At 40.2% G+C, this 13,557-nt stretch overlaps 1 protein-coding gene across 1 annotated transcript; it reads left to right on the top strand.

The window, feature by feature from the left end:
* Positions 1–11,793: 11,793 nt before the first annotated feature.
* Positions 11,794–12,684, top strand: LOC306932062 (uncharacterized protein C3orf38 homolog; the record flags this gene model as incomplete). The annotated part of the gene is made up of 1 exon (XM_079513767.1): positions 11,794–12,684. One exon carries the CDS (start codon positions 11,794–11,796, stop codon positions 12,682–12,684), a length of 891 nt encoding a protein of 296 aa, XP_079369893.1.
* Positions 12,685–13,557: the final 873 nt, after the last annotated feature.

The raw sequence follows: 13,557 nt of genomic DNA, 5'->3' as shown, positions 1-13,557 counted from the left end.
ATAGTATAGTAATATAGCAAAGGTATTCATTGATTGCCTGAGTCCAGTGGTGGGAGTTCTGGTCTGGTTTTGGTCAGAGTAAGTACTGATGTATTTACTGTTCATGAAAAGTAACTAAGCTACACTGAAAGTTCTTTCAAAATAAGTAGCTATAGCTACACTTCCAATTACTTAGTAAACGTAGCTTGAAGCTATACTTTGTACATAATAATAATAATAATAACATGGCTGTGGACATGTTATGATATTGTGTGATCTAATAAAACACACAATTGTGTAAAGTCTACGGATGGATGGAGAAGGATAATTCTTTCTTTGATGTGATGACAAAGATGACCACTCAATTAAAGCTCACCTGCTATGTTGTGTTGACATGCAACCGAAAATGTAATTATGTAAATAGTTGAACTACTTTGTATATTATTATGTCATTGAGCCACTGGCCACAAGCTACTGTGTATTTACTATTTAGGTCCTACTTATAAGCTACTTCCCAACACCATATGTATATAGGTATAGTAGGCTACAGTACAGTATATACAGTACATATACATCTATGTGCTGTTAGTATAACGTATGTGTCTTTGTATAATGGTATTTCCTTGTTAACAGTTTTCCCTGCATTTATAAGTTTGCTATGTTAAATGAATGACCAATGAGAGAAATTCACAGAGTCAATTTCCTTGATTAGTAAACATTCAGACGCCATCTTCCTTCCTCTGGAACATTCGCCAGTTGGTACAATACACTTCCTGCAATGCCGTGGAATCCTTGGTGGAAAAAGAAAGATTGTATTACTGTTTTTATAGTCAGGAAGCTCTGAGGGAGGTTGATAGCCTTGGGTTGAGTTGAGTATGTTTCCCATTGATCCAGGACACTTTATTCTTTTTTTTTTATCCCACGATTTTGTAACCCATTTTTCATCCCTGTGTCAATTATCTAATGTGATCCAGGACACTTTTAACCTGTAATAAACCAAGATATTCCACGTAATGGCCTTATTGTTTCTATCACATCCCCTCACATACCTTCTCTTTCTAAGAAACGCTGAGGTTTAAAAAATAAGTGTTGCATGGTGTCTGGTACATTTTCTGAGCACTATGGATTTGACCTTGCACTTATTAGAATGGGTTGTAATGAATTATAGTAAAATAGATTATCTACAAATGTATGTGTAATTATGTGCTTTTTTCCACTTGCATGTTCAGAATCAGACCACCAAGTTCCTTAAACATAAAAATTACACATCACATCTTATCCATTGTGTCAATAATGCAATAATGGTGTGAAATGTTGAGCAATCTTTTACCATTGAGGCGCTTGTTTCAGCACAAACAAAAGAGTTGGGTGTATTCGAAATGCAATTTCAATTGCATACATTTCTTTGAACTTTCATAACGATAGTAAACTAGATAAAGTGCCCCTCGGGGCACAGGTCTCCACCAGGGCAGGTCAGGTTGTGGCCTCCTGGTGGTGCTATAATAGGCCAATGTGAAAAGGGTGCCATTTCTTCTTACGCCTTGGATGGCAATTGGATGATTTGAGGCATTTTGTGTTTTGCAAAAATCCACCTGTTGTTGGCACTATAACAGGCCAATGTGAAAAGGGTGGGATATATTCCTCAGCCTAGTAGGAAAGTCTGTGGAATATTTCATGTAAATTGCACGCTGCGTTCATGATTTTTGTTAACCCGGTCGATGCCAAGGGTTTAACGTGCCGGAGATTAGCTGGTAACAGACGGACGGACGCACACATGGACGGACGGACTCACACACACACATGGACAGAGTGCAAGACATACTCTCTCCCCATGCCTGGTGGAGACAATGAATACTCGTACTGTAGCTCTTGTACTAAAAATGTCTACACACTAAATGCATTTTTGACATTTTGTAGCAGACAAGGTTCAAAATACAAGGATGGCGATTCGTTTTGTATGACAGTCCATAAGGTACATTGCAGTCAATCCAGCCATAGACAATAAACATGTGTAGTTGACCTTGATGTCAAAAGTTGTGGAGGTTGGTTAAGGTGTTTGGACTGCAGAGAGTGACCAGGTCAGGTTCACTGAGTGTAGACTAATAAATGCGGCAGACAGTCCTTCTCCTCTGTGCTACTGGCGACCCTTAATCCTATTTACAGTATATAAGCAGCTAGAGGTATTTTCTACAACAAGAGCCCTATAAGCCCTGACACAAAGATCCACAAAGATAAGAGTGACTTCTTATGTTTGTGGTGAATCCTCGAGGCTTTGAATGAACCCACCCACCTTTTGAAGAATGTATTGAAGAATATAACATTACAAATAAGAAAAGGAGTGCAAGACTTGAAATTAGACCATCCTGAGCACATTACTTTAAACTGTGTCCAGTTTTTCCAGTTTCTTCTTTCTCTCACATACCCCCTGTACTACCTCTATATACCTCTAGGGTACCCCCATTTGAGAAACACTGAAATAGAGGAAGACACATCTCAGTTGTATTTTTTATTTTAGCGGTGCACTGTATGGCAAAGTAGGGCATTCATTTACAAAACAAACTTGCATAAAATTGAGTTATGAGGTTTCTGCCCGACAGCAAGAATATGCAAGATATAGTTTTCTCTTTCTAAGCAACATGTAGTCGGGTAAAGAGGGTACTTTGACCCAGAAATTCCAAAAAGAGGGTACTGAATCCCAAAAGGTTTGAGAACCACTGCTCTATTTTAACAAGGCAAGGCTGGATTTCATTGATCCTGGAGCAGCCTTGCACTTATATTTGTCATGTAATTAAACCACATTGGCACACATTGGTTACAAATAATGGTCCTCACCTGCTCACCTGAAGGCTGGTTTGACCGTGGGGGTAGGTACTAGGAGCTGGGAGAGATCATTCTTGTTGACTGCATTTTGCTCGCTTTTTAATTTATTTCTTTGCACATATTTATTGGAAGTGTATTGTAGTATTTGGCGTTATTTGTTTTATTTTTTTAACTTGAGGCTTAATTTGTTTTAGTTTGCGTGTCATACAAGTTTCTATCTTCCAGGCTTAGCCTGCCGGCTGATCAATTTATTGGGGATTGCTATCAGCCATTAACAGCCATATAACATACTGTAACTCTTTAACGTGTGAAGAAAAGAAAATAACACACATTTTATTAATTAAAGTGTTAGTTAAGTGTAGTTCTATCACACTCAACTAAAACAGGAATTATGTTAGGTTAGTTTTGAGTCTGACTAGAGAGTCAACGTTTTAATGACTTTTGGTACTGTAGGTCATTCCACATTTTAAGGCCTTTCACAGTGATTACATAATCGCCATTTTTGGAGGGAATATAATAATCATAATCGTTCCTGTGTGTGTGCGTGCTCGCGCATGAGTGAATGCAATGGGTAAAGCACTTGGCTATTTTACCAAATCATTAATATCACTGAATGGAAGCAGTGAAGGGGAATATTTATGTAATAATCTGCATGGAAATGATGCTCAAATAGCCCTGCACATTACTCAGGGCTATTTGTATTTGCCACCATTTTCTTGTTAAACAGGTGAGTGAGCATACAGTAGGCTCCTACATAACAGTGTCACTGTGTCTAGATCATACAGTTCTTGTTAAAGACATCGCCAGGTTCTTCTCACCCTCAAGGATCTCCCCAAACTACTGAAGGTGAGCTCAATACTTAACTGTAATTGTAAAGACATGATTTGCTAGTACTGTATACAATAAAGCTTAATTATGAGGATTACTTCAATTATATTCAATGTTCTTATAATTGTTGTCAATGTAGGCCTACACTTTTGCACAGTGATTCTCAAAGTTGGGTCCAGGGACCCCCCAGGGGTCCTTAAGGGGTTCCAGAGACCCCAGCAAAATGTGTCAACATAGCATCACAATCAGTTTAACCACTTTAACCCTGTATTTGACTATTTAAAAATAGCTATGAGCTTAGATCGGTTATTTGAAGAAGCTATAATTTGAAGATTTTAGAATATTTTAGATTTTTGCATTTTATCAACACAAATCTTTTATGGGGTTTTCTGGGACAAAATATTTTGGCAAAAATGCATATTAATTTGGGTCCTTGATATGAAAAACATCGAGTAGCACTGCTGTAGCAGACCCAATGGCTGCAGTCTGCAGAGTCAGATAACTATTATTGTAACAGTGGTGGTTCTGGGGTAGTGTGGCCGTTTGGGACCAGTTCGATCCCGGCCTCCCCCAGAGTCGGTGTCCAAGTGTCCTTGAGCAAGACGCTGAACCCCTAATTGCTCCCGATGTGCAGGGTGCATATGGTTTCCTCCGCCATCAGTGTATGATGAATGTGTGTGTGAATGTAATGCAAAATCATTGTAACGTGCCTTGGATAAAGGCGCTATATAAATGCACCATTTTCCATTTATAACTATTAACTAAATTGTTTTACATTCTTGAAGGAAATGAAGACCCAAATTGTGTTCGTGCTTCTTGCTCTGTTGGCCACTATTAATGCCACTGCAGTGCAAAATGTGAAAGCTGAGTCAGGTAACCAGTTTCATAAGATGTCATCATGATGCCATAACTGTCACTTCAAGGCTTGTCATGTGTATTCACACCTTGCACATATGGAAGGACAATAATTTGCATAGAAACATATAAAGGCAAATCAAAGTGTACTATCATGATTACAGTATATTTCACTATTATCGCAATACTTTCTTTTGTGATTCTTTCATTCAATTCAATCAAACCAAAGGATATTACTCTTGTGTACCAGCATAGGAAAAGAAACAAATAAAAATACTGAAACTTGAATCTCACATGACAAAGCCATGGTGTGTTTGAAAGCTAAACTGTTAGCCAATGTGTTGTGGCCGAACCTGCCGATCGATGACTGCTATTTCATGTTGATAGTATATCTTTAATGCATACAAAATAATATATGGAAAAAATTAAATGAATTGAGAGCCTCTGTAGAGAATCACATTAAATCATATCCTGTATTAATCTACACTGTACACTTACTCTACACAATTCTGTTTCTGCTTATTATTATTATATACTTTAGCTAACAAGCAGGCAGAAGACCCCCAGAAGGAACTGGATTCTGATCAGGTTGAAGAACCTGATATGGAACTGGATTCTGTTAATGCTGAAGAGCCACTGGATTCTGTTCAGGCTGAAGAGCCTTGTGGAAGATTCGAGGACCTGGATTCTGTTGAGTCTGAAAGGGCACTGGATTCTGTTATGGCTGAAGAAAGCTTCATGGAGATGGATTTTGTACAGGTACAGAATGAAATGGTGGAGGATAACTATTGGGGGTAGAAATGGCCACCTGGAGCCAAAAGTGGGTAGTATTGTGTTTTACTTTATTTTGTACAAGTTGTTAGAACTTGTTAAAGTAGTTTAATAAAACAGCTTTTGTCCTCACACATCTCAATATTTGCCATTGACAATGAAAGGGGAATTCAGGTCAAATGTCCGCTAAATCTTGTCCCCACACATCTCATATTTGCCATCGACAATGAAAGGAGAAATTAGGTAAAATGTCTGCCAAATATGATGTAAATTTGTGGCAACAGGCATTCTGATTGGCCAGTATGAGATGATGCATGATGAAGTACGATGATAAGAGCGCCCCTCACTTCACAAGGGTGTGATTTTTTTTTCAAATAATTTGGCTGCATTCCACTTCATTTTTGTTCAAAAAATTTAATCATTGACACAAACTTGTGAGTGAGTAAATTATTTCCCATTTGTTCTGTATTTATGTGTTTATGTGCTTTCTTTCACAGGCCCAATGAGGGGTTAGGGTGACACTCTGAGGAACACCCAGTATAATTTACTCGTCAATTGAATTAGTAGTCATTCAAGATCATGTTTCTTCATCAGTGTACTTGAGGCCTATATTTGTGACCCTCAAATAAAAGTAACACCATGCAACTTGTAGCTTGTCTTTTTTTGTGGTGAACATGCTGGGGAAAAGTCTAATTTCAAAAGAGCATTTATACAATGGCACATGCCTTGAGAACCAGTTGAAGAATTTAGTGAATATTCTTTAAACACTGATATACAACCCATTGCAAGTGAATTCACTACATACACTACATCTACTGTATAAGATGAAACCCATTTTGGACCAGAAATCACTGTACTTACTGTATTGCTCCCTCGTACTTCCGCACATCAGTTATTGTGTGGAAGTATGGGGGAGCAACTATAAATCAAACATCAACCCCATATTTCTTCTCCAAAAGAAAGCAATCCGAATTATAAATCACGCCAATTATTACGCACCAACAAATCCACTTTTTATTCAGTCACACACCCTAAAATTGCATGATCTGGTAGACCTCTCAACAGCAGTTATAATGTATAAAGCACATAACAGACTGCTTCCGCCCTGTGTCCAGGAGTTGTTCGAGGCTCGAGAGAGCAGGTACAATCTTAGGGGATTCGGCATATTCAGGGGGACTAAGGCAAGAACCAACAAAAAAGCGAGATGTATAAGCGTAAGAGGTGTGAAACTGTGGAACGGCTTAGACAATGAACTGAAAAAGTGTAGCTCAATTAATACATTTAAAAGAATGTACAAATCTAAAATAATAGATAAGTATAGAACATTATTATAACCTAGTATATTTACTAATCATATCTTAATCATATGAGTACACAATTATTATGATAAAGTAATGTAATAACTATATAATAACCATATAAATAACATTCTTCTCATGTGCGACTCTGGATTCTGTATGATCAAATCTGTCTTCTCCTGTGTGTCTTTCTGTTTTATTTTTATTTTTTTGTCCGTTTTTTTGTGTTTGTTTGTTTCTTGTTTTGTTTTGTTTTTTTGTTTGTTTTTTTGTTTTTCTTGTTTTTTGTTTCTTCTCTTTGTTTCTCTGTCAGTTGTATGTCCCCCCCACTCCCCCCCTGGGATAGGCACAATAAGCCATTGGCTTCAGCCTAAACCCTTTTGGTCTAAGTGTAAAAAAACACGACGAAATGAATACATGTAATGTAATGTTTTTTTGTTTTTGTATTTATGACCAAATAAAACTGAACTGAACTGAACTGAACTGAATTCAATCAATTTTAGGGGCGGTTGCAAAATCAACTCATTACTATAGCCTACATTTAAGACAATTAACTATGAAAAAAAGTGAAACATTCTAGGTGTGTAGCTACCACCATGGCACATGAGTTCAAATACTATATGAATCCTCTTCATAAGTTCCTGTGCTGTGAGAATCTGCTTTGTTCACGTTCGTTAATGTGCTAAGTAAGTGTGATGATTCTGAGACGTAGTTTTACCATACAATGAATAGCCTCGGAAACCCAGACGTTTTTATTTCCAGGGAGAAAAGAAATTGAACTAGAAAAAGTGCCCTTCTGGGCACAGGTCTCCACCAGGAGGATAGGACTGTGTGAGATGTTTGGCAAAATGTTTAGTAGTAATATAAACATGTTTGCCTTTGATGGCAATTGGATGATTTGAGGCATTTTGTTCCAAAAATGTGATTTGCAAAAATCAACCTGTTGGTGGCGCTATAACAGGCCAATGTGAAAAGGGTGGGATATATTCCTCAGCCCAGTAAGAAAATGTGTGAAAGATTTCACGTAAATTGCATGCTGCGTTCATGATTTTGTTCAAAACGGGGCAATCTTGCAAACTGTGAAAGCCAATTATAGCCAATTAGGATGGAATATGAAATATCGGACAGATCCGACTTGAGCACATGACCATAGAGATACTGTGTAACGATTCGTGAGATTTTTGGACAGAATCTGGAGGAGTAATATCAAAAAATGTGTTTTACAAAAGTCGGCCTCCTGGTGGCGCTATAAAAGGCAGATGCGGAAAATGCAGGTCAAAGGTTTGTCCTTTGCCTCTAGGGAGTGTGCATGCAACGTTTCACGCAGATCGGTGCAGTTTTAGGTAAAACATGTGAAAAGCTGCCTCATGGTGGCGCTATAACAGGCCGTTCTGGAAAATGTGGGGCAGAGGTTCATCGTTGGCATCCAGGGAGTGTGTGTGCAAAGTTTGGCATCGACCGGGTTAACGGTGCCGGAGATTAGCTGTACACAGACGGACGGAAGGACACACACACGGACGGACGGACACACACACGGACGGAGTGCAAAACATACTCTCTCCCCATGCCTTCGGCCTGGTGGAGACAATGAATGACTGGAGAGAAAGAAAACATGACTCCTCCATTTCACACAACACAATGCAGCAGCACTTTTAAATGTTGCCTTTTAAACTTTTAAACATTATGACATTGCCTTCATGATGATGACAATGTGAGTATATTATTTAAATGTAAAGTGATTTCAATGTAGTCTTACAGGACATGTTAACCCATTTAGGACGGGAACACATCCGTGTCACCTTATAGGTTTTTATTTTTTAACCACTTTAACCATTATTTTAAGCTTTAGCTGTTGAAAAGGCACTCAGTGCCGCGCTAGAAGCTTGTAGATCTGCTATTTTTGAAAAATCGTGATAATATGGAGCAAATCTTTGAGTATGCTTTCACATCGAACGTTTTTAACACAAATCTTTGCTTTTGGGGGGGTCCCTGGAACAACATATTTTGCGACACGGGTCGGCGGCCAATTAGGCCTACATATATTTTTTGGGGTCTTTGACATCACAGTTTGAGAATCACTGATATAGAAACATAGGTTTCTCAGAAACTGTCAGGATTTAGAAGACATGTTGTAGAATCTGGCCTAGAAGGTCCTGAGGGTGAAATACACTAAAAAGGTGTGTTATTGATACAGTCATATTACAGTCAATGAGCGTTTACACAGTCACATATCAAACTGTCCATCATCCTATAAATGTGCCACGTCTGCGTGCGTACGTGTGCGTACGTGTGTGTACGGTTGTAATGCACGTAACTCGAGAACCGTTTGACCCACCGACTTCACATTCGACACACGCGTTCCACACCCCCACAGGGAGTCGGTCGGACCCACGGTTCTCCAGAACCACCACAAAAGGCTCTGGTCAGGCTCTGCCATTGGGCCTAATGAGGCCAACTCCTTTCACCTGGGCCAGGCTCTGCCAGTGGGCCTAATGAGGCCAACGCCTTTCACCTGTGCAATTTCCAGCCTCTGCCTCGGCCGAATTTATTGCCAAATGCCATGTACACTTTTCAGTTTGCAGTCTTCACACACAGGCACATACACAGATCTCACAGGTGGGACACCGGCTGACAGTTAAAACGGGTGCTATGACAACGTATATCATTAGGTTCCCAAGTTGCATCGTTCCCAAGTAGGCCGGTGGCCGACTGCGACGGGCACGTACAGGTATATAATTCATAATGATGATTAGGGCTGGGCAATATATTGTTATAAATCAATATTGAGAATGAGACTAGATATCGTCTGGGATTTTGGATATCATAAGCTTCTGGATCGTCTGTTTTGCCATTTAAAAAAGGGATATCGTCACATAAAATATCACAATTATTCATATCAATGTATTTTGTAAAAAAACTAAAACAAACCAAAAAATGTAGGTTGACAATAATGTACCCCTTCCCTCACTATGATAATTTAATAACTTTATATCACACACTTGATATCACACACATTATTTGATAAACAACATGAAAAACTACAAAAAACAACTTAATACAATGAATATGACAAGGAACTGTAAAAACAATAAAATAAAGTGAAACATTGCATCGTATAGGCCGTGTAGGTATTGGTTTTGGAACAAGAGGTGATTAACGTGAGACATATTCCTGAGTTAATGATATCCCCTGTGGAAAGAAATAAGCAGTCAATATCATCATCATAATCATGTCATGCTCCAGAGAAGTGTAACATACAGTAGTTTGTACAAGGCACAGCTCCTTGACATAAACACACACCTGAGGTGATGGAGCTTAAAGGTCTCACAACGTGCTGTTTGATAAACTTTTAAAGTCTTTATCATGGTCCTTTCAAACATGAAACGGCTTTAACAGAGAAATACACTCCAGTGAGCCATAATTGTATTTATTTTATTTTGTATTTTTTTTAATTTGTCTTTAGTTGACTAAATATCAGTTTGCAGTGGTGGAAAAAGTACTCAAATGTTTTACTTAAGTAAAAGTATCAATACTGCAATGTAGAAATTGTATTACAAGTAAAAGACTTGAATTAAAAAGGTATTGGTGGCCTGGGCCGTGGCTCAGCGGTCCAGGCACCTTGGCTGGTAATCCAGTCTGGCAGTGTGCTGCGGGTTCGACTCCTGATCCCGACAGCCTTCACTGCATGTCACCCCCCCATCTCTCTCCCCATTTCCTGTCAGCCTACTGTCTGTCCCTCCATATAAAAAAATATATAAAATAAAGCCGAAAGCCACAAAACATTTAAAAAGGTATTGGCATCAAAATGTAGGCTACTGAAAGTACCAAAAGTAAAAGTACTCATTGTGCAGAATGTCACATTTCAAGTTTTCAAATGTATAAATGAAAATAGCAGATCTACAAGCTCACAATGTGTCAAACTGTGACACATTGTGAGCTTGTAGATGTATGTATATAGGGCTGAATGTTAATGTACTGTATGTTTTCTAATAATCAAAATCTACAATAAGTGTAGTGGAGTAAAAGTACAATATTTGCCTCTGAGATGTAGTGGAGTAGAAGTAAATGTCCTGAAAATTGGAAATAGGCCTACTAAAATAAAGTAAAAATAGCTCAAACTTTTACTTATTTCACCCACAGTTTTATACCTGTAAACGTGATACATGTGACAATAAGGTTATACATGTGACAATAAAGTTGAAGTCTCTGTCAGAGAACTGAGGTCACTCTACTGTATCTATGACAACAGTATGAAGATGCCAATCGTAACATAATTTCCCCGTTTACCATGCCAATGCCCGCTCTCATGGTACCTACTAGTGCAGTACCCTTACTTGGAATTGGAGGGCAGTCTGTGATGTCAGTACTGTGACATAATATTCCATATGATAATTTTTGGGATTCATAGACATTTTTGGACAGCTACTGATTCAAACAGAAAATCTGCAATTTTAGGAAATTGCAAGTGTGGTTGCACCGATGCGAGTTGCGGCCTTGGGGCTCCAAGGAATCCGTTCTCGTGTGCAGTTAGTATAATAATAACTAGACAATACTTAACTGTTCTTGAAGAAACAGTGTGGGCTCCAGTAGCTCGCCAAGTACAGTAAGATGATGATGATGTATTAGCCTCGGGACCGCAGGCGTTTTGTTTAAAAAAGAAAAAAGAAAAACCTGAGCGAACCCGGCCAGCAGGAAAAGTGGCATAGGAGTTGGAGTGAGCCGTGTATTTCGCTAAACCAATCAGAGTGCACAGGGGCATCGCTCCAAATTTGGTGACGTCAGCGTTCTCGGCTGCGTTCTACTGGGGAGGGGCGGCGGGCTCATAGGTCGGTTTCCAGCGATAGTTTGTTCCGTCTAGACCAGAAGAGGCCAGACCAGACCAGGCCGAACCTGTTGTCAGAAGTACTTACTCAGTGCAGTAGCCGCATTATCGTATAGCTTGCCTCCCAGCACTACGATAGAAGCACTACATCATAAGGATGACGTGGGCATAGAAGGGACGTTATGACGTTTTTACTATGGCTGACTTTACCGCACTCAAGACATGCATGCAGGTGAAACAACTTCAAGTGAGCGTGCGCAAATTGGTATTGTCAGGCCTACATGGCAACGGTTTGCGCCGAGGGTTACATCAAACCACAGCTGTGCTCAGTCTATAAAATCTGACATTGAGACACGGACATATACGCAGAGCTGTGGAGACAGAAACAGAGGTAGATATTCAGACAGAACTGCTAGCGTCATGTCGGGACTTTCCCATACAGAGCGTAGTGGGTGCGCAGAGATTCTGAAAACATTGACACAAAGTGACTTAGAGTCACTCAGTAGCACAGTTACAAATAACATGATTGCAGTGGAGAATGCCCCAGACGAGGCCATAAATGTGATTCTCTCCTACACTAATGATCCAGAGGAGTTGCTGAAACGTAAGAAGGTGCATCGCGACAGCATATTCAAGTACCTCGCGAAGGAGGGCGTTGTGATCGCCCCCAACAGTGAGAAACACCAGCTAGTGAAAAGGACATTGATGTTTTGGTCATCAGGAAATAGCCACGGCCAAAGACCAGCGTTGCCCGAGCCGCAGTCTCCCGCACAAAGCCTGTCTGTAGCCACAAGGGAGAGCACTGGGGCCGGGTCTGACTCGCTTGCCATGGGCAAGCAATTCTGCCAGTGGTTCTTCCAGCTCCTGAACAGCCAGAACCCCTCGCTGGGCCAGCAACCTCAGGCCTGGGGCCCACAGCACTTCTGGCCAGATGTTAAACTAAGTCTCCTGTCTAACACTGACATGCAGTCGAAGGCAGAGGAGTTTCAGGGCGCTGAGCTGGTGAGCCTGCGTTTGTTGGCCCTGGCTAAGGAGGAGCATCTTCTCCTTAGCCCCAACGTGGCGCCCGAGGGCCTGCAGGTGCAGGCCTCCCCGCACGGCCTGCTGCGCGTGGCGGTGGCCGGGTCCATCCACAGAGACGGAGCCTGCCTGGGGGTCTATGAGCAGGTGTCTGGCCTCATCCGCACCCCGCTGGACAACAGCTGGAAGATCAAGTTTGTCAACCTGAAGATCAGAGGCCAGAATGCTCTGCCTGGACTCCCCGGGGGAGCTCCGGGCCTAGGATGGAACCAGGCAAAAGCTCTTCAATAACATTATGAAGGCTCTGTTTGTTGGGAAGAAGCCTTTCCCGAAACGTCTAAGACTCGCAAGGAAACAAGAGCACTGGGCAGTGCATGATTTTTCAAAACACTAAGAAAAGGCTAAGACTAAGGAATTAAATAGTAGAAAATGAGGCTGCTTTTGGATTGCACATCTCGCAAAAAAACACAACAGTTGTCTATAGGCTACCCCTACGTCATGTATTTTCTCTATTATGTCTTACCCACCCTCAAATTTAACAAATTCAGCCACAAATGAGCCACAGAATGTGTCGGAATATCAGGGCAAGCCAATCAGCAGCATACACTTGCCATGTCATGGCATGAAGTTCATGAAGTTCACAGCATAAGCCACGGCTTATGCTGCCTTCAAATGCCTTCACAGACACTGTACCAGGATTGAAGAAAAAGGGGCAATCTTGTCAAATGGGGTTCTGGTTTAATAACATAGTAATGGTAAAATAAAATAAAAATAAATGCGTATTAATTTTATTTTATTGCCCTAAATTGAAGTTTGTACTGTAGCATTTATTTAATTTAAGAACGTATATGCAAGCCCACATCGCTTAACACCAACATAGTAGAGATTATAAATGTTCATAAGAGCTGCTTATATTTATCTCTGCCAGCAGTGCTACGTAAGTTTTGTAAAAAAATAAATAATCAAAGATGCATTTTATATAATTGGCTTATTTGTGTCACTGTAACCTACAGTATACTAGGCTACTTCTTTCTTTGTTCACTGTAACCTAATTTATTTGTGTCACTGTAACCTACTTGTGCAGTCAGAAATATCCCTTTAAGCCCTGTCAGTGTCTCCCTTTATGTTACACATGGAGGCAGAGACGCATAAGTCAATTATGGG

The sequence above is a fragment of the Electrona antarctica genome (assembly GCF_951216825.1).
Source record: "Electrona antarctica genome assembly, chromosome: 11".
In the NCBI taxonomy this organism is placed as follows: domain Eukaryota; kingdom Metazoa; phylum Chordata; class Actinopteri; order Myctophiformes; family Myctophidae; genus Electrona; species Electrona antarctica.
This window is presented reverse-complemented; position numbering and strand designations above follow the sequence as displayed.